The 22,407-nt window shown below is 42.6% G+C and overlaps 1 protein-coding gene across 2 annotated transcripts in view; it reads left to right on the plus strand.

Annotated features, from left to right (window-relative positions):
- mvk (mevalonate kinase) overlaps positions 1–21,863 on the plus strand; it is a 28,197-nt gene extending 6,334 nt beyond the window's left edge. The window contains exons 1-10 of one of the 2 annotated variants that reach the window (XM_090190267.1): positions 7,034–7,267; positions 8,503–8,650; positions 9,049–9,196; positions 9,990–10,145; positions 12,461–12,564; positions 12,933–12,978; positions 13,430–13,520; positions 14,905–15,024; positions 15,233–15,386; positions 20,813–21,863. In XM_090190267.1, the coding sequence (XP_090046393.1) occupies positions 9,144–9,196; positions 9,990–10,145; positions 12,461–12,564; positions 12,933–12,978; positions 13,430–13,520; positions 14,905–15,024; positions 15,233–15,386; positions 20,813–20,964 (876 nt within the window). In that variant the 5' untranslated portion in view covers positions 7,034–7,267; positions 8,503–8,650; positions 9,049–9,143 and the 3' untranslated portion in view covers positions 20,965–21,863. Of the gene's footprint in view, positions 1–7,033; positions 7,268–8,502; positions 8,651–9,048; positions 9,197–9,989; positions 10,146–12,460; positions 12,565–12,932; positions 12,979–13,429; positions 13,521–14,904; positions 15,025–15,232; positions 15,387–20,812 lie in introns of those variants that run through there. The other variant, XM_036935558.2, reaches the window with a different exon arrangement.
- The last annotated feature ends 544 nt before the right edge of the window (positions 21,864–22,407 follow it).

Here is a 22,407-nt window from a genome sequence, read left to right on the forward strand (position 1 = left end):
AACTGTTCAGAGGAGACTGCCTTAATTAGGCCTTCATGGTCTAATTGCTGCAAAGAAACCACTACTAAAGGACACCAATAAGAAGAAGAGACTTGCTTTGGCCAAGAAACCCGAGCAATGGACATCAGACTGGTGGAAATTTGACATTTGTAACTGCTGTGTCTTTGTGAGATGCAGAGTAGGTGAACGGATGATATCCGCATGTGTATTTCCCACATGAAGCATGGAAGAGGTGGTGTGGGGGTGCTTTGCTGGTGACACAGTCAGTGATTTATTTCGAATTCAAGGCACACTTAACCAGCATGGCTACCACAGCATTCTGCTGCGATACGCCATCCCATCTGGTTTGGGCTTAGTGGGACTATCATTTGTTTTTCAACAGGACAATGATCCAAACACATCTCCAGGCTGTGTAAGGGCTATTTGACCAAGAAGGAGAGTGATCGAGTGCTGCATCAGATGACCTGGCCTCCACAATCCCCCGCCCTCAACCCAATGGAGATGGTTTGGGATGAGTCAGACTGCAGAGTGAAGGAGTAGTACGATTCTGACAGGATTTGTTTTTTTTCCCAAACTGCCCCCTGTAATTATTTATTTTCAATACATTTTTTCAGTTATGACTGAAGTGTCGCGATAATATTTGAATTGAGGAAGTGTGATCATAATCATTAGGATATTTGGGCGTTCCGCATTAAAAGACGTCCTAAAAGACCTCCTTAAATGCCCCCCAAGAGCACTTGCACTTGATATGTGTTGTTAAGCTATGAATGAGAAACTGAACTTGTCATTTCCAATTGTTTAGCTTGGTTTTATGCTGCTTTGCGATCTATTATCAGCAAGGGTTGCATTAAATAGGCACAATATTATTTTATGATGCATTTGACATGTTAATTTAATTCGTACAAAACGTATAAGCAAAGGCATTCACTGTGACAGTTGATACATGTAGGCCCTTCATACATTGCATTCGGAAAGTATATTGACTCCATTTTTGTTATGTTACAGCCTTATTCTAAAATTGATTATATATATATTTATTATGTTTTTATACACATAATACCCCATAATGACAAAGCGAAAACAGGTTTAGACATTTTTGCAAAAAAAAAAAAAAAAAAAAATGATATGCCTTATTTACATAAGTATTCAGACCCTTTGCTATGAGACTTGAAATTGAGTTCAGGTGCATCCTGTTTCCATTGATCATCCTTAACGTTTCTACAACTTGATTGGAGTCCACCTGTGGTAAATTCAATTGATTGGACATGATTTGGAAAGGCACACACCTGTCTATATAAGGTCCCACAGTTGACAGTGCATGTTAAAGCAGAAACCAAGCCATGAGGTCGAAGGAATTGTCCGTAGAGCTCCGAGACAGAATTGTGTTGAGGCACAGATCTGGGGAAGGGTACCAACAAAAAGGATCCCGCATTGAAAAACACTATATATTTTGAATTAAGCTGTAATACAATTGAATAGCCTATTATTTTCGTACAGTAGTGTATTATCCGCAGTTAACAAAAACTTTACCTCAGGCTACACTGTTTCTTAACATCTGTCAAAAACCCATCATGCATATGTAACAGTATAGCTTCTGTCACTCTCCTCGCCCCTACCTGGGCTCGAACCTCTGCACACATCAACAACTGACACCCACGAAGCATCGTTACCCATCGTGCCACAAAAGCCGCGGCCCTTGCAGAGCAAGGGGAACAACTACTTTAAGGTCTCAGAGCGAGTGACGTCACCAATTGAAACGCTATTAGCGCACACCACCGCTAACTAGCTAGCCATTTCACGTCGGTTACACTTAGTCACACTGTTACTACTGCCTACACCTTAGCTAGCTAGCTTAGATTTCTACTGCATCAATGGATTCGCAGGAAATAGTAATGTTGTGCTGGGAGCTGTTTCAGACGATCAGGGCTGGCAACTTATTGCCGACTACATTTTGACACCTGAGCCAGAGAGTGTGTCCATCAGCGACTCCAGACAGCACAGACACCGAGTCAGACGAGCTCACCGACGTTGAGGCCAAGCCCCTTGAGGCAACCGAGGAAGACCACCCGTTAATGTTGGCTCTTTCAATTACGGTGCTTCAGTCGGTTGAGGGGTAATATGTCAGTGATTCTGGACAAGAAATTGAAAAGGTTCGAGTTCAGGTGCACTTGCAAGTCCAATGAAGGGAGGCCCTGCTATTTGCTTTTTACCCCCAAGGAGATGGTCGAGACGTGACCAGTTTTAATGAACTCACCAATGGTAAGTGCTTGCCATTTCAACTATTAGTCAAGTTTAGTTTGCTGTGTGTGTGTGTGTGTGTGTGTGTGTGTGTGTGTGTGTGTGTGTGTGTGTGTGATGAGACAAATAGACTGACTAGCTAGCTAGCGTATTAAAGCCGAGAGCGAGACCTTAAAATATTTACAGTAACTTATTCAACCTGTGCGTGTGTGGTGGGTGCTTATATTTGTCCTAAAGACAGGTTACATAAATGCATGAAATGGCCATCAATAACGTTATCAAATACCTTCATATCAATACTAGCAAAACTGTGTACTGTTTGTGTGTGTTCACGTATGCATTTGAATGAGTGCAGGTTGTGTAATTATTGATATTTGAAAATGTATTGGCCAAAATAGATGACAATGACTGAATGTTAAAGAATTATATATTGTTATCTTACTTTTCCAGAGAAAAAAACGAGTAGCTTTTTCCAAGAACCTCTGCAAGAAAACGTTCAGCTCTAAAAGGAGCAAACATCAGAGGACATATTTCCTTGATGGCAAGCAAATCTGAAGAGAAACATTCACGTTCCTACACTTAAGTTTTCTTTAGAGTAATAGAACTTGGATGTTTTCTGTTATTATTGGAGCTGCAACAGTGGTAATGAGGTACTTCAGGAAGAATGAGTAGTAGGCTGTATCATGAATAGAAATAAGAGCTCAGAATACATTGTTCCTTTCAGCACATAAAGGCATGTTTTCAGTCATTTATTTTCTGGTTTCAGAATTTCTACAAATAAGCTGACAGCAGTGATAAAGTTCTACAAGGAACGTGGTGTGGTTCCAAGGAAGAAGTAGTGTGGTGGTCGTCTCGCCAGCAAACAGGTGCTGTACTACGAGGACATTCAGCGAATCGTCCACTATGTCAACAACTTCGCCAATGTCCACGCGATGCCGCTCCCAGGATGGAACCCTGGATTTAAAAAGGGCAGACATCCGGGTGCTACCGACAATTTCAGACCAAGTCCTCTGTGTGGCACAAGTACAAAATATCGATACATGAACTTGGTGTCTTCCTGAATCTTGATACATAGAATTGTATCAAACGTTTGTCAGCTCAAGCCAGCGGACCAGCGGCAAAGACTCCCACACAAATTGGATCCAAAAAAAAAGACGATCAGTCCTCACTCTCTCGGGACGTGTGTGGACATATTTTCTCTAACATTTCTCATTTTAGTTGCTGCTTAGAGAGCCCAGAGCTTACTCTGACCCCTTTTAGCTCTCATCTCCTCCATCCTCTTCCCTGGTTTAGCTCTTTTCAGATGTAGTTTACTCTGTGCTCGGGGACGTGTCAGACTGAAACAATTTGTTTGAGTATAGCCTATACACATTCTGCGACACGTATTTTATAAAGAGATGTTATTTAACGCACTAATCATTTATCCTACCAAGCCTTCTCCCCGAATGTAATCTGACATGGAAAAAGCAAGGGTCACAACCATGATATGTGCGAGGACTACATGGGATGTGCATGCATTTGTCTGCACATGCATGTGCACATGCGCCACGAACGCGTGCACACCACACGTAGTCCTCACACATGTTTCGAACATATGCAGTATGAGTTTCTCTGTCACACATGTACATGTGTGAAAATAAGTGAATGTAGCCAATGTGTATCCCGTTGCTTTCTATGTGTACAAACGTATACATGTGATCGTGTATGCATATTTGTGCACGACAACGATGCAGACGGACACTATGTCTGTATAGTTAGAGCAAGATGTCATTTTGTGTGTGTAAGAAGAACACGGACACGTCATGTCAATGGATTTCATGGTTTGGTGATGTTCCGCATGTAAATGGCACTAATGGAGGCTGCATAGGGGAGGACGGATCAAAATAATGGATGGAACAGAGTGAATGGAATGGCTTTAAACGCACAGAAACCATGTGTTTGATATGATTCCGCTCCAGCCATTACCTCGAGCCCATCCTCCCAAATGAAGGTGCCACCAACCTTCTGTGAATGGCACGTAACTCGCTTGATATTTGGAGTAGAGAGCGCTCATGTTGGTCTCATAAGGAAGCTAACATTCTCCTCTTTCCGGCACTGTATCCAACTCCATGTGTTTTGGGGTCAATGTGACTGATTATGATACAGAAAGTCACTTTACCCAAGTTGATTCCCACAAAAACTTTTATTAATTCACTTAAAATTGGTCCCTCCCAAAGATGATCTATTGCCTCAGCGAACAGAATGTGTGAATGGGGCTCTGATGGGCAGCCTCCCTGTTCTCTCTTGAACTATGCCATTACTGGTTAAAGAGACAGCTCACACGTTTATAAATTAAGCTCATTTCTATTTAAATGTTGTTGATCAGTCCAATGAAACAGGTTGCAAGTTGATTCATCTGTAGCCCCATGAAATCAGCCAAAACACGCTCCGTAACTTAATGCATGCACACACTCCTGTTTGAATAGGCCTAGGCTACAACTTGATTTACCCAGTTTATCAATAAAGATTTACCATTCAAATTCACTGAACAGAAATATGAACACAAAAAGCGTATTTCTCTAAAATTGTTTGCACAAATGTGTTTACATCCCTGTTAGTGAGCATTTATCATTTGCCAAGATAATCTATCCACCTGACAGGTGTGGCATATCAATAAGCTGATTAAACAGCATGATCAATACAAAGGGGCACCTTGTGCTGGGGACAATAAAAGGCCACTTTAAAATGTGCCGTTTTTTTCACACAACATAATGCCACAGATGTCTCAAGTTTTGAGGAAGTGTGTAATTGGCATGCTGACTGCAGGAATGTCCACTAGAGCTGTTGCCAGAGAATTGAATGCTCTTTTCTCTACCATAAGCCGTCTCCGTCATTTTAGAGAATTTGGCAGTACGTCCAACCAGTCTCATAGCGTCTCGTGGGCGAGCGGTTTGCTGATGTCAACGTTGTGAACAGAGTGTCCCATGGTGGCGGTGGGGTTATAAAGTATGGCCAGGCATTTTATTGATGGCAATTTGAATGCAAAAATACTGTAATGAGATCCTGAGGCCCATTGTAGCCCCATTTATTTATTTTTTAAGGTATCTGTGTCTAAAAGATGCATATCTGTATTCCCAGTCATGTGAAATCAATAGATTAGGACCTAATGAATTTATTTCAATTGACTGATTTCCTCATATGAACTAACTCTGTAAAATCAATTAAAATGTTGCGTTTATATTTTTGTTCATAATAAATGGATACTATTATGTTATGTAGTTAGATTGATTTTATGATTGATTCACTAATGCATTCATGGCTGCCTCTGAAAAATGTTGATGTAAAAAAAGTGTATATTGAACTCAAAAGAAGCTCAACAATTGAACAGAGCTTTTTGTTAGCTGAGTTTGTCTGGATCTTTCTGTGACTTTGGTTTCTTTTTTTTTGCCTTGGTATTGTGTTTTTTAATTGTTTTTTAGTATTGTGATACTAAACCTTAACCTGGTTTCTAAGTCAAAATTCTGGTATCGTGACAGTAAAGAAAAGTAGAGTTCAGTACAGTGCACAGTAGATTTATAACTAAACCAAGATAGACCAGTACCTGTCATTTCCAGTGGGAACAAATGATTCCAAGTGGGCAGAACAAGCAAGGAGGTGGGCAGAGTCAAGCATGCGCTAGCGTGATCCTATTGGCGCGTTTTAGCACACATCTGCATATTTCCGTTAGGGAACGCCTACTCCGAAGTGCACGTGTGCAATATCTCAATTCACCTTTGCACTCGTTCTACACAGCACGATTTTTTTTTAAACCGAAAGTCTACAGAACTTAGTCCAAACTGTTCATAACATATTCTAGTTTTGTGAACAGAGAACTGTATTGAGAGCAAATGTTAGATCAATAAGAAAATGTAGGCCAAAATCCATCGTTCCATCTTCTCCCCCTGCCTGTCAGTGGAAATGTCAAGCTGATGCTTCACATTTATACACTACCTGTCAAAAGTTTTAGAACACCTAGTCATTCAAGGGTTTTTCTTTATTTTACTATTTTCTACATGTTCTACATTGTAGAATAATAGACATCAAAACTATGAAATAACACATGGAATCATGTAGTAACAAGTGTTATACAATGCATTTCAATTAACAGGTGTGCCTTAAATTAATGTGTGGAATGTGTGGACAAGGTAGGGATGGTATACAGAAGATAGCCCTATTTGGTAAAAGACCAAGTCCATATTATGGCAAGAACAGCTCAAATAAACAAAGAGAAACGACAGTCCATCATTAATTTAAGACGTGTTATTTCATAGTGTTGTTGTCTGCACTATTATTTTCTATTATGTAGAAAATAGTAAAATATTGAAAAACTCTTGAATGACTAGGTGTTATAAAACTTTTGACCGGGTAGTGTACATTCAGTGAAATATCTGTCTCGTTGTTCAATCTGTGGTAGGGATGTGACAAGTGTACCACTTTGTTCAAGTTTAAACCATAAGAAAAATCCTAAAATGACGTGATTGAGATATGATTCTGCGTTTTGACCGCTAGTTGGCAATGCAGTTTAATCTACTGAAGTCCTGGATACCTACCAGACTGCACTCTTACTGCTGTCCCCCACACACTCGGCAACAATGGTAGTTAATGCCATTGTTCTCAGATGTCAGTACATGGGCTGTGTGATGGCTCGTTTCAGTGATGCATGACAGCTTGTTCATCGATGTCCAACAATCTGCTGTTAACGCCACGCATGGTGTTTGAGAGCGCGCGCTTTTTACTTGCAGAGCAATCATACAATTTCTCCATCCGGGCTGTCACGTTTTTTTTCGGCATCTTCCGTCTGGTTATAGATATGCCATTCGGACATTGAAGCCGTCATCCTCTACCATTGACAGTGTCTGCATATCAATTGCAATACTTTCTGTAGTCGGTGCTGAGATTTCTCTCACTACGTCCCTTATCGCACTGCTGCCAGCAACGGGTTGGGTCTCATGTTCCCTCCCTTTCAGCGTTGCACCTGTACTGACACTGTAGCTCAGTTTCACCTCGCAAGGTTAGCAGATTTCACCACCTTCTCATTTAATTTCTCAAAGTATTCCCATACAGGATTTTGCTGCTGCCGCTTCACTGTCTCACTCTGACATTTTTCCAACTGTTAATGACGAGCGGAGCGCTTTATATCCATGGCAAATAATTTGAAAGATACGGATTTCCTCCTAACGTTACAGCATTGCTGCATTAGGTATTTGTTTAATTCGTTTTCCCCCCTTTATGATGGTGATCGGGACCTGTTAGTGCTAAGTTAACTGCACTGTGATTTTAATTTTGTGAAAAACTAAAACGATTGGTTAGGGAGCTTTTCTAAAAGTTAACGATCCTAATTGAATTTATACGTCACACCCCTAATACACAGTAGAGCCCACTAGAGTTGAGTACACTACACTATAATGAACTATACTGTACTCTACTGAGCTCTTCTGTGCTGCCCAAACTTGTGGAACATATAGACGTCTATGATTGGTTCAGATTTGGTCCGGACCAACCAAATTTGGTCTTGTTTGGTGGCAGAGCTCATTAAAATAATAGCCTGTGTGTAGGATAATACCCAAATATGCAAAATAAGGATATTGCATATTTCTGCCTTTGTGTACCTGTTGAGGATACGTCACCATAAAGAGAATGACATTCATAACCATAATTATGCATTTTTGTGCAGTACAGAACAGAAACCCATGATGTAATTCTTTACCGCAATGCTGTTCCCTGGTGTAAATCCAGTTCAGTTACTGTAGTTCAATAACCAAAATAGTTTTTGTTCTAAGTCAAGGTGTCATCATAGCTGACACCTCATTATTTTCTGCAGACATATTTTAATCTTAATTCAGAGCAGATATTTAAGAGTTTTTGTAAAATGGTCACAAAAAAACAGTGGCAGATCTCCACAGTTTTAATAGTACGTGTGCTTTGGAAACATTTTCTGTGTAAATTGTTGAAAGTATTCATTGTGCGTAGAGTTTGTATGGTTTGTTCAACTTTGATTTTTATTTTTTTTGGCATAGGTAACATTTTAAGTGAACAACCTGAGTCTCAGTGCACCTCCTTTACCATGGAATTGCCCCCAGGCTAATACAACATCTTTATACACTCATGTATTCATGAAAGTTGTTCACCCAGTACAGACACAGTCTATTCTGTGTTTGCACTGAAAGAAGATTGGTTGTTGACATGAAATTGATTTGACTATAACCAACAACAATTCAGAGGTCTGTTTTCTCCAACCCCTGCTAGGTGGCTCTGGCTGTGAGTTTGAACCTGCGCACATACCTACGGTTGCAAGCCACATCCACCAGTAAAGTCTGCATCAATCTCCCCAACATCAACACTTTCCTCAGCTGGGATGTGACCAAGTTGAAGCAGCTGCTTCCTGACTCTGGAGGTGAGAGGTGCTTTCTGGCTGGAGGATTGAAATGTACTGTAGTGAATTTGAAGGGGTGGCCCGAGTGGGATTGGAACCCTGGTCATTACACCAAGAGGCCATTACACCTCACCAAGAGGCTTAAACCTCCTGACAAGGTAGGTGTTGTACTAAGTTTGCTACACTACCCCCTTGGAAAGTCATATCCTTGTGTCCGTGCTATGGGACATAATGGCCTCCCAGCAGCTCCATTCCACTTCTGACACCAATGCAGCAAATTTGGGAGAGAGCCTGAACTGGACTTGAACCCCAAAACTATTGATCAAGCTGTAAAACAACAGCTCAAAATATAATTGTTGGTTTGCTTTGTTTTTATTCTTCTATGGTAATGTTGTCTATTTTTGTAATTCTGCTTACAGCCGAGCTGGGGAATGTGAATGAGCTTGATGCAGAGCTTGTCAGGAGGCTGCGAGACTTGGTTGGCGTATCAAATGGAACCTTGGATACTCGCAGCATGGCCATCTTAGCCTTCCTCTACATCTACCTCTCTGTCTTTGCTGGGTCAGGGTAAGAATTGAAATTGATAGAGCTAATTTATATAGGAGTGTTAACAAAGGATAATTCTAATCTTGACACCCAAGAACCAAACCTCTAATGAACAATACAGACCCCATGCTAGTGAGGAAGATTTAAGCAGCTGGGAGCTGGGCGGATGCTAAAGAGTAGGCCTAATCGGGGCTGACGCGGGCAGCGCTAGGCTAGTGTGTTTGAGAGAAGAGTGGACGGGCTCTGACAGGACGGACAGCCACTAATTAGAGGCTGGCACTGGGCCCCCGCTGCAGCCTTAACAAGTCTGGATGTGTTTGTCCCTGGGGAGAAGAGCTCCACAATTAGTTTAGAGCACCCGCGTTTCCTGTCTGCCCAAAAGGAGTCTGACTGTCATGGACATTGACAGCGGAGCAAGTCTACTCAGCTCACACCCATGCACATATGCACACCACACTAGTCATTCCCGAGGGAAAGTACTGCTGTGCCTCGGTCCTTTGGCCTGTTTGATTAAGATCACAGGAAGTGTGCTTTCTGGATATTTTTGCTGTATGAGCTGTTGCAAAGTGTGAGGTTTTTGTGTGAGATGGGTGCCCAAAAGCCTCTTACGAACAGTAGTAGGTACAAACAATAGCCCAGTTTTAAAGTGATTTCATGGAAAGTGTTTATTTATTGTATCTTTTCCACCCAAATGATATACTTTTCTCCCTAGCCTATCTTAGTCTTAATAAATCATACTACTTTCCTATTCCTAGATATAAGCACATCTAAGCTGAGAATGAGAATTTGGTTCATGGTTCTTGCTCCATCGCAGGGAGTTACCCAGCCTGACTGTGTCTGTGTGGTCAGAGTTGCCAACTGGAGCGGGTCTGGGGTCAAGTGCTGCCTACTCTGTGTGCCTGGCTGCAGCTCTGCTCTCTGCCAGTGGGACCATCCCTTCTCTACTGAGTGACCAGGAAAGCACAGCCAGGTAATGACTGCACAACAAATTGTCTACTAGATCTAATAACATTGCAACATTTAAATTGTCTATTGGAACAATGTAAGCCATATTTGTCTTAGTCTGCATGTACTGTAGTTTTATGTAGAGTACTTGCACCACTCAATGCACAGTCAGACAATGCACGGTTCTCTCACCGTAACGTATGTCCTAATATATACAGTGGGGCAAAAAAGTATTTAGTCAGCCACCAATTGTGCAAGTTCTCCCACTTAAAAAGATGAGAGAAGCCTGTAATTTTCACCATAGGTACACTTCAACTATGACAGACAAAATGAGTAAAAAAAATCCAGAAAATCACATTGTAGGATTTGTAATTCATTTATTTTCAAATTATGGTGGAAAATAAGTATTTGGTCACCTACAAACAAGCAAGATTTCTGGCTCTCACAGACCTGATACTTCTTCTTTAAGAGGCCTCCTCTGTCCTCCACTCGTTACCTGTATTAATGGCACCTGTTTGAACTTGTTATCAGTATAAAATACACCTGTCCACAACCTCAAACAGTCACACTCCAAACTCCACTATGGCCAAGACCAAAGAGCTGTCAAAGGACACCAGAAACAAAATTGTAGACCTGCACCAGGCTGGGAAGACTGAATCTGCAATAGGTAAGCAGCTTGGTTTGAAGAAATCAACTGTGGGAGCAATTATTAGGAAATGGAAGACATACAAGACCACTGATAATCTCCCTCGATCTGGGGCTCCACGTAAGATCTCACCCCGTGGGGTCAAAATTATCACAAGAACGGTGAGCAAAAATCCCAGAACCACACGGGGGGACCTAGTGAATGACCTGCAGAGAGCTGGGACCAAAGTAACAAAGCCTACCATCAGTAACACACTACGCCGCCAGGGCCTCAAATCCTGCAGTGCCAGACGTGTCCCCCTGCTTAAGCCAGTACATGTCCAGGCCCGTCTGAAGTTTGCTAGAGAGCATTTGGATGATCCAGAAGAAGATTGGGAGAATATAATATGGTCAGATGAAACCAAAATTGAACTTTTTGGTAAAAACTCAACTCGTTGTGTTTGGAGGACAAAAAATGCTGAGTTGCATCCAAAAAACACCATACCTACTGTGAAGCATTGGGGTGGAAACATCATGCTTTGGGGCTGTTTTTCTGCAAAGGGACCAGGACGACTGATCCGTGTAAAGGAAAGAATGAATGGGGCCATGTATTGTGAGATTTTGAGTGAAAACCTCCTTCATTCAGCAAGGGCATTGAAGATGAAACGTGGCTGGGTCTTTCAGCATGACAATGATCCCAAACACACCGCCCGGGCAACGAAGGAGTGGCTTCCTAAGAAGCATTTCAAGGTCCTGGAGAGGCCTAGCCCATCTCCAGATCTCAACCCCATAGAAAATCTTTGGAGGGAGTTGAAAGTCCGTGTTGCCCAGCAACAGCCCCAAAACATCACTGCTCTAGAGGAGATCTGCATGGAGGAATGGGCCAAAATACCAGCAACAGTGTGTGAAAACCTTGTGAAGACGTTTGACCCCTGTCATTGCCAACAAAGGGTATATAACAAAGTATTGAGAAACTGTTGTTATTGACCAAATACTTATTTTCCACCATAATTTGCAAATAAATTCATTAAAAATCCTACAATGTGAATTTCTGGATTTTTTTTCTCATTTTGTCTGTCATAGTTGAAGTGTACCTATGATGAAAATTACAGGCCTCTCTCATCTTTTTAAGTGGGAGAACTTGCACAATTGGTGGCTGACTAAATACTTTTTTGCCCCACTGTATACCTGCCCACAATGTGAATGATTTACTTCTGTTTGGTCGCAGTTTCTCCAGTATTTGTAATTCATTTGTAGTTTTAAGGTTATGAAAAATGGCACGTTTTTCCCAGAAGAATTCTTGCCATTGTGTTGTCAGTGGTACAGTGGGTTCTACATATTGTTTTCCAGTCTTCTTCAGAGATGTTGGTCGATTTCAAATCCCAATTTCTTTATTTATCTAAACTTTTTTATCCGTCAGGTAAATTGACTGAGAACACGTTCTCATTTGCAGCAACAACCTGGGGAATAGTTACAGGATGAATGAGCCAAATTGTAAACTGTTTTATCTCACATGTATTAGGTACTGCCGCCACTAAAGGATGCTATTCCAAAAATCAGTTAGGACTTTGTTACTGATGTCCTCACATGTTAGTATGGGTCGGGCTCATCACAAGCACAGACTGAAGGACAGCAGGGCAATGCTGATGGGGCTTGAATGCCCAGTGTACATTGTCATTGTAATCATCTCTACTATATTTCATCATGTTTCGACAGGTGGGGTGAGGTGGAGATGGAGCTGATCAACAGGTGGGCGTTTCAGGGGGAGAGGATCATCCATGGGAACCCGTCGGGGGTGGACAACGCCGTGGGGACATGGGGTAAGACCCAGATCCCTCTGCCTTTTGCACGCAACACCACAGACACCACAGTACCACACAGCTTTGCATTGTGATGTATGATACCATGAACTGTGTATGTGGACACTACAACGGAATGATATGATACAATCTGCAGACGACAGATGTTGCCAGAACTCAGTGTTGTAGGGATTGATCTTGTTGTAGGATCTCTGTGAGAAGGCAGACGTTATTTGTGCGGATGTTACAGTAAACGGAGGGGAAATGTGCTGCACTATTCCTTTGTGTGTTGCGAGGGCTGTTTTGCGGTCAGAAAATGTATGCTCTATTGTGTTCTTTATTTTCATCCGATGCCCATTTCTTTCACTTTGTTTTGACTCTTTGTTTAGGTGGCATATTGAGATACCATTCTGGGAAAATAACACCCCTAAACAGGTACTGAACAGTTTTTTTGCCTAACAAATCACCTTTCCATGAATATGCTCGCTGGGCCTAATTTACATTGACAGATTTACAGACTGTGATAGCAGACATCATTTTAAAGTAGTCTACTGGGTTGGGAAGGGATCCCAGAATGTTATCCAGGTCAGTGTGGGGGGGGGGTGGTGTCAGCCTGTGAATTATACACTTGAGCGAACATTCCAGCAGGGCAGGTGGAATTTAAATCCCCAAGTGAAGTTGAAATTGACTACTTTAGAATGAAGACGGCGTTGCCCATGCTGTCACAAGAGTGGTCAATGGAAAAGATAGGCGATGCTCCCTCTGTGGACTCTACTATTGCCACTCGTATGAGGGAACCCATAACAGTAGCAACACCTGGACAAATACAGGTGCATCATGTGGTATTATATTGCTAACCTGCCTTTTTTTATTTTCCCATTTGCAGGGTCCCAATGTTAAGGATCCTACTCACAAACACCAAGGTCCCTCGCAGCACCAAGGTACTTGTTGCTGGAGTGAAGGACAAAATGAACAAGGTACTAAATGGCTGCCATCTCATCTCCCCTGTGTTCACCTCCCCAGCCCTGTAATTAGTGTAATCGCCTGTGCTTTCATTTGTATGGGAAAGGCACTCTGGGGCCTGGCATTGAGTGCCTTTGGGTCATTCCATGTCATTTCAATCACTTTCTGACTGCACAACTTTTTAGATTTCAACAAAACCTTCCGTACATGTTTGCCCGTGGTAGAAGTTATCAGAAAGTGACATTTTGGACCTGAATGCCAAAACATTCAGGAGATAGAGGTGCTCAAACCACCCTACCATGGGCAAACATGTACCACCCTACCACCCTACATGTAAACCACCCTACCATCAATGAAAAATATAAATGTTTGATATAATCTTACAAACAGGTTGTTTTTTTTTACCTTTAAAATTAATAATCTAAATGTGATTTATTTTAATTTTAAATACAGTATCTGTTGTAGCTTAGATACAATTGTACATAATCCGAGGTGTTTGTGTTGTGCCCACCATTGGTTGAGACAGCATGCTCTTGAATACTTTTGTCATGTTTTGGCTGATTTAATGAACAAAAAAATTCTACTTTCAAAATGGTTGGAAAGATGGTTGGATGTCCACACATCAGAGAATGATGACCTGAGTAGGAATATTCATTGTTTTAAAATAAACTGTCAATCTTCCACAGTAAACCTATTGAAATCATAGAAATATAGAGAATAGAATAGACATTTCCATTCAAGTTGAAATTCAACGGGGGGTGGACTGGTGTCCATCTTTCTGTTAGTAATTGAAATGGAAATTCTGTTTCTATGACTGCAACGACACCCCCCCTCCCCCTATATTCAAACAATTATTTGACAACCCTTTTTGTAAGCTCAATCTCCTGAATCTTTGGGCATTCAAAGAGTCCCTTTCTGAACACTTCTGACATGGCCAAACATGTTTGGAAGGTTTTTTTTTTAATCTAAAGGGGTGCAGTCAGAAAGTAATTGAATTCATATGGAATGGCCAGTTCATAAAACATGGAGATGAAGCACTCAGCTAGCACCCCTGTGTGGCGTTGCCTTGACGACACCCACAGGGGTGAGCACTTCTGTTCTGTTAGATCGACATAGGTGGTGTTACTGGCAGTGTTATGATTGGGGGGGGGGAGCAAGCAATGTTTTTCACTCAGCACTGAGTGACTGGCTTTTTGTGTTGCTGCTGTACGGTATCTGACTGTTTAAATGATTATGACCACTAGATGAGATATGAGTATTTGCTGCTTTAGTCTGCACTGTGGACTTCCTTTAGTATATTTAGTGTTGTTCAATTCCTTTACATTCAATTCCCAATTATTTGTAAAAAGTATTAATTCTATGTTTATTTGCTGTCCCCCCCCCCCCCCCCCCCCTCAGTTTCCCTCTATTATAAACCCTGTACTGGAATCTGTGAATGCAGTCTCCTGCACCTGCGAGCAGACCTTATCAGAGATGACCAACGACATCCCCACACCAGAGCACTACAATATCCTGGAGGTACCGTATGGAAATGCATGCACACGTTGCCTATGGACAGTGTGTCCTGGTGCTGCAGACACACTACCAGTGTGACACAGTGTAGAAATGATTCCCTTCCTCTTACACACGGTAAAGACTACAGCTGCATGAAAAGACAAAATAGTATTTTCATGCAAAAAAAAAAAAGCTCAAATAAAAACGACAGCTGCTATTATGTCTACCGTAGGAACTCATTGACATCAACCAGCACCACCTGAACGTGATGGGTGTAGGACACCCGGCGCTGGACACCCTGTGCCGTGTCACCTTGGCCAGAGGGCTACACAGCAAGCTGACTGGTGCCGGCGGAGGGGGCTGTGGTATCACCCTGCTTAGACCAGGTACTGTAGCTCGCTATCTACTTACCTCACTATCTGGCTTACAGTAATCAGGTGGGGGGAGGGGGGGGGGGGGTCGTCTGTCCCTATTTGTTCTTACACTGCATCGCCATCATCTTTGGTCCTCACCTTAATTTTGGGTTAGAGAGTTACCATTTTCTATTTGTAATGAATCCTTTTAAAAGTGAGAGATCTATGAAAGGACATCTGTAGATTTGGCTCCATTGTATTGATTGGATGTGGGGGTGGGGGTGGGTCCCTTCCTGCTGGAATTATTGTATGTCCTGGAAATCTCTACCTTAGTCGTACTTATCTTCTTCCTCGTTTTAGGGAAAAGCTCTGTAGTCTCAAACCGACGGCGTAGAGAAGTAGGGATATGTCAGTACGCCAGGAGAGTGACAAACAGGATCCTATCTTCCACAAAAACAAAACAGGCAGAGAACCTGTCTGAATCCACTGCCTTCTTTGTTTATGCCTGCAGCCTGTAACACGTTGCATTTTAAATCAGCTAAAGATCTCCTAAATATATCCCCAACTGATGTTGATTTGCTTTGTTGTACTAGCAAGCAAGTGTTGCACATTTTTGTGGTTTGAAGCTATTTTCCAAAAAGTTTACTTAAGTGTCTGTTTTCCCTCCCAGTGCTCTCAGATCAGCTTTGGGCTTAAAGGCTTTGATTTGAGGTAGAGCAGGGACGAGCATGCAGTAGAAGTAACCTGCTATCCTCCTGCCTTGTTAAAATCCACCACTGTCTGGTGACGTGCTAAATATTTATAATTTCTTTGCTGATGAGCATTGTAATGTTTTTTCCTCCACATAGAGATGTACTTTAGCTTATGGTTGGCTCTTCAGCTAAGTAAATACTACTATTACTAATAATACAGTATATGCTATTTCGCAGAGGCTTTTCATCCAAAGCAGCAAGTGAGAGCATCATTTTTTTTAGTATATTTGACCCCTAATGGGAATTGAACCCACAACCCTGGAGTTGCTAGTGCCACTCAATTTCCAACTTATGCCAGTTGCCACACGGTTTCGCCACGTTTTTGCTGTCCCAGGCTAATTTTCATGATCGGGGTGAAATCCTATGAACTTGGGCTAGTGTCAGTACGTCAGGACTTGTGTAGTTTGAGCGGATCAAGGACTCAACAATGATGGCTGTTCCATTCACCAGACCCCCTGTTGGTTGTGCATCTTGTAGTATGAGCATTGCTACGATGCGATTAGACAAGGACTACTTCTAATAGCCAATGAGCACTCAGCATGTGAGACCAAATCAATGATGGCTAACACGGAACCCAAACCGTTTGCGCGTGTGCGCCATCGTGCATAAATGTATTTTGTCCCCCCACACCAAACGCGATCACGACACGCATGTTAAAATATCAAAACAAACTCTGACTAGACCTATCGGACAATTTTTTTGGGCCTCTATAACTATATCACATTTTTTTGGCGAATTGGATTGATCCCCTCTACCACACGGAACCCCACTAATCCTACCGATGGAAACGCATGAGGTGGCAAAAAACAGACCTCCATCCTATGCTAGCTTGCTACCGATGGCCCGGCTAGCTGTCTGAATTGCCGTGACCCCAACCAACCTCACTACTCACTGGACCCTTTTGATCACTTGACTAAGCATGCCTCTCCTTAATGTCAATATGCCTTGTCCATTGCTGTTCTCGTTAGTGTTTATTGGCTAATTTGACTGGAGAGCCTCTAGTCCTGCTCTCTATACCTTATCCAACCTATTACTTCCACCACTCACACATGCGATGACATCTCCTGGTTTCAATTATGTTTCTAGAGACAATATCTCTCTCATCATCACTCAATACCTAGGTTTACCTCCACTGTATTCACATCCTACCATACCTTTGTCTGTACATTATACCTTGAAGCTATTTTATCGCCCCCAGAAACAACCTCTTACTCTCTGTTCCAAACGTTCTAGACGACCAATTCTCATTGCTTTTAGCCGTACCCTTATCCTACTCCTCCTCTTTTCCTCTGGTGATGTAGAGGTGAATCCAGGCCCTGCAGTGCCTAGCTCCACTCCTATTCCCCAGGCGCTCTCTTTTGATGACTTCTGTAACCGTAATAGCCTTGGTTTCATGCATGTTAACATTAGAAGCCTCCCTAAGTTTGTTTTATTCACTGCTTTAGCCCACTCTGCCAACCCGGATGTTCTAGCTGTGTCTGAATCCTGGCTTAGGAAGACCACCAAAAATTCTGAAATGTTCATCCCAAACTACATTTTCAGACAAGATAGAACTGCCAAAGGGGGCGGTGTTGCAATCTACTGCAAAGATAGCCTGCAGAGTTCTGTCCTACTATCCAGGTCTGTACCCAAACAATTTGAACTTCTACTTTTAAAAATCAACCGCTCTAAAAACAAGTCTCTCATCGTTGCCGCCTGCTATACACCACCCTCTGCCCCCAGCTGTGCTCTGGACACCATATGTGAACTGATTGCCCCCCATCTATCTTTAGAGCTCGTGCTGCTAGGCAACCTAAACTGGAACATGCTTAACACCCCAGCCACCCTACAATATAAGCTTGATGCCTTCAATCTCACACAAATTATCAATGAACCTACCAGGTACCTCCCCAAAGCCGTAAACACGGCCACCCTCATAGATATCATCCTAACCAACTTGCCCTCTAAATACACCTCTGCTGTCTTCAACCAAAATCTCAGCGATCACTGCCTCATTGCCTGCATCCGTAATGGGTCAGCGGTCAAACGACCTCCACTCATCACTGTCAAACGCTCCCTGAAACACTTCAGCGAGCAGGCCTTTCTAATCGACCTGGCCGGGGTATCCTGGAAGGATATTGATCTCATCCCGTCAGTAGAGGATGCCTGTTTTTTTTTTTTAAATGCCTTCCTAACCATCTTAAATAAGCATGCCCCATTCAAGAAATTTAGAACCACTATAATTGAGAATTTCAATAAGCATTTTTCTACGGCTGGCCATGCTTTCCACCTGGCTACCCCTAGCCCGGTCAACAGCACTGCACCCCCCACAGCAACTCGCCCAAGCCTTCCCCATTTCTCCTTCTCCCAAATCCAGTCAGCTGATGTTCTGAAAGAGCTGCAAAATCTGGACCCCTACAAATCAGCCGGGCTAGACAATCTGGACCCTTTCTTTCTAAAATTATCTGCCGAAATTGTTGCCACCCCTATTACTAGCCTGTTCAACCTCTCTTTTGTGTCGTCTGAGATTCCCAAAGATTGGAAAGCAGCTGTGGTCATCCCTCTCTTCAAAGGGAGGGACACTCTTGACCCAAACTGCTATAGACCTATATCTATCCTACCCTGCCTTTCTAAGGTCTTCGAAAGCCAAGTCAACAAACAGATTACCGACCATTTCGAATCTCACCATACCCTCTCTGCTATACAATCTGGTTTCAGAGCTGGTCATGGGTGCACCTCAGCCACGCTCAAGGTCCTAAACGATATCTTAACCGCCATCGATAAGAAACATTACTGTGCAGCCGTATTCATTGATCTGACCAAGGCTTTCGACTCTGTCAATCACCACATCCTCATCGGCAGACTCGACAGCCTTGGTTTCTCAAATGATTGCCTCGCCTGGTTCACCAACTACTTCTCTGATAGAGTTCAGTGTGTCAAATCGGAGGGTCTGTTGTCCAGACCTCTGGCAGTCTCTATGTGGGTGCCACAGGGTTCATTTCTTGGACTGACTCTCTTCTCTGTATACATCAATGATGTCGCTCTTTCTGCTGGTGAGTCTCTGATCCACCTCTACGCAGATGACACCATTCTGTATACTTCTGGCCCTTCTTTGGACACTGTGTTAACAACCCTCCAGGCAAGCTTCAATGCCATACAACTCTCCTTCCATGGCCTCCAATTGCTCTTAAATACAAGTAAAACTAAATGCATGCTCTTCAACCGATCGCTGCCTGCACCTGACTGCCTGTCCAACATCACTACTCTGGATGACTCTGACTTAGAATACGTGGACAACTACAAATACCTAGGTGTCTGGTTAGACTGTAAACTCTCCTTCCAGACCCACATCAAACATCTCCAATCCAAAGTTAAATCTACAATTGGCTTCCTATTTCGCCACAAAGCATCCTTCACTCATGCTGCCAAACATACCCTTGTAACCATTGTAACCATCCTACCAATCCTCGACTTCGGCGATGTCATTTACAAAATAGCCTCCAATACCCTACTCAACAAATTGGATGCAGTCTATCACAGTGCCATCCGTTTTGTCACCAAAGCCCCATATACTACCCACCATTGCAACCTGTACGCTCTCGTTGGCTGGCCCTCGCTTCATACTCGTCGCCAAACCCACTGGCTCCATGTCATCTACATCTAGGTAAAGTCCCCCCTTATCTCAGCTCGCTGGTAACCATAGCATCACCCACCTGTAGCACGCGCTCCAGCATGTATATCTGTCTGGTCACCCCCAAAACCAATTCTTTCTTTGGCCGCCTCTCCTTCCAGTTCTCTGCTGCCAATGACTGGAACGAACTACAAAACTCTCTGAAACTGGAAACGCTTATCTCCCTCACTAGATTTAAGCACCAGCTCTCAGAGCAGCTCACAGATTACTGCACCTGTACATAGCCCACCTATAATTTAGCCCAAACAACTACCTCTTTCCCTACTGTATTTATTTTATTTATTTATTTTGCTCCTTTGCTCCCCATTATTTTTATTTCTACTTTGCACATTCTTCCACTGCAAATCTACCATTCCAGTGTTTTACTTGCTATATTGTATTTACTTTGCCACCATGGCCTTTTTTTTGCCTTTACCTCCCTTATCTCACCTCATTTGCTCACATCGTATATAGACTTGTTTCTACTGTATTATTGACTGTATGTTTGTTTTACTCCATGTGTAACTCTGTGTCGTTGTATGTGTCTAACTGCTTTGCTTTATCTTGGCCAGGTCGCAATTGTAAATGAGAACTTGTTCTCAATTTGCCTACCTGGTTAAATAAAGGTGAAATAAAATAAATAAATAAAAAATAGCTCCCTTATTTGACACATTCACACCCTAAGTGTTTTTTAAATATTTTTTTTACCCCTAGCCCTTACACATTTTTTAAATCCAGTTATTTGTTTTGTCCCATTTATTTGGCACCGCTGGAATGCGCCCTTCTGCTGTTTGCTGGCGAGGGCTTTGTGAGCAGCTCTCACAGCGGCCATCAGACTCCCACAGCACAGAGCTCTAGGGTGCATCCAGGGCAAAGGGTGCCAATTGTGTAGCAGCCAAAGTCATTCTCAGAGATGAATTAGGTAAAAACCTACGCAGATGTAAACTAATCCTCTTGCACAAGAGGCACGCACGGAGGGGCAAACACTGTCGAGTTGTGTGTTTTGAATGTAGCTCACTGTTTGTGACTTTGTTTTTCTTTGTGATTTCCTCTGGTAGAAACGGAGTGCTCGGTGATCCAGAACACTATCCAGGACTTGAGAGACTGTGGCTATGACTGCTGGGAGACCAGTGTAGGTGCAGAAGGCGTGCAGCAGCACTCTCCCCTCGCTGTCAAAGAGGAGGCCCTGGAGGTTTTAGCACGCTACTGAGACCCACTGGCCATGGGTCTCCCCTTCCTATGGGTGAACAGGTGATGCTTTGCTCCATTACTTTGGCCTACCAAGTCTTCTATTGTTAAGGCCTGACAATTTCCAACAGAAGAGTTGGCTACAGCACAATACAGCATGGGACATGCATAAATGCTAATACAGCTTCTCTAACGACCAACCGTCAAGACAGCCTCTTTGTTTCAGGGAAGGACAGTTGCTAATCACCCACTCATCATATATTTTTCTGCCATTTCATGGGGTCATGGAACTAAGATTGTAGGGGCACTAGGCAGGTGATCACACCTCCCTTTTAAAATTATTTTCATTATTTGGTATGCACTGTAGCCCTCCCTATCCCCTGGCTTGAAATGATTGTTTACTAATGTGTATTTAAACTGTTTTTGGTTTAGCAGGAGCTTACCACGAAACTTCAAAAGAAGATGTTGCAAAAAAGCAAGATAAACCCAGTGCGTAGCAGTGTGTCTAGGTGCTAGTATTTAAAAACGAGTAAAAAATGTATTGAAAGAAGACAGGCGACCGACCTTGACTCCAGTGTATATTTGTTTTTCTTTTTAATATTAGCATTGCATCAAACTCAAAGTTGGTCACCTGATTTATTTTTCTTTTTTTCAGTTTGCAGTTTACGCTTGTTTTTGAATATCAATACCTTGGTTGACTTGTTCTTCGTTTCAAATGAGGGTGCTGTGAGCCATTTGTCGTATAGATGGCAGCAAAATGTAAGAATGAACTAACCTCTTAACTGACATGAGCAAATCGTAGCGAAGAGATTGTCATTCAGTTTTTGCTTCAGGTGTTAATACAATGCCAAAGCAGATGCATTCCTAGGTATACAAACCTTTTTCAAACTGAAAATAAAATGTGCATAATTCTCTGTGTCACATAAGGGGAATTGTTTTCTCAATGTCCAAAGCAAAAATGTAATTCCTCCATATTTTTGGTGGCGAGAGACCATCTTTTGAAGACAGCCCCTCAAGCTCTTCTTTCCAAGAGATGAGTATGAACTTGAAAATGACAGCATTTCTTTGATTTCTTTGGTCATCAAATATGTCTGACATCACGCCACAGACCAAGAATTGTAAGGCCTTTAAAAATAACTATTGGTAGGTAGGCTACCTCTCTGCCTCCGCCTTTCACATTGGTGTTCACGGTTGTAATATACACTCAGTGGCCAGTTTACTAGGTACTCCACTCGGTTCACGAAAAAGGTTCGCTACTACAGTCACGTGAGTCACGTGTGGCTGTGGCTTGCTATATAAAGTAGGCAGACAGGCATCGAGACATTCAGTTACTGTTTGATTGAACGTTAGAATGGGCAAAATGAGTGACCTAAGCGACTCTGAGCATGGTATGATAATCGGTGCCAGACGCGCCAGTTCCAGTATCTAAGAAACGGCCGGCCTCCTGGGCTTTTCATGCACGACA

Source organism: Oncorhynchus mykiss, chromosome 11, assembly GCF_057628025.1.
Source record: "Oncorhynchus mykiss isolate SJ-2025 chromosome 11, ASM5762802v1, whole genome shotgun sequence".
NCBI lineage: Eukaryota > Metazoa > Chordata > Actinopteri > Salmoniformes > Salmonidae > Oncorhynchus > Oncorhynchus mykiss.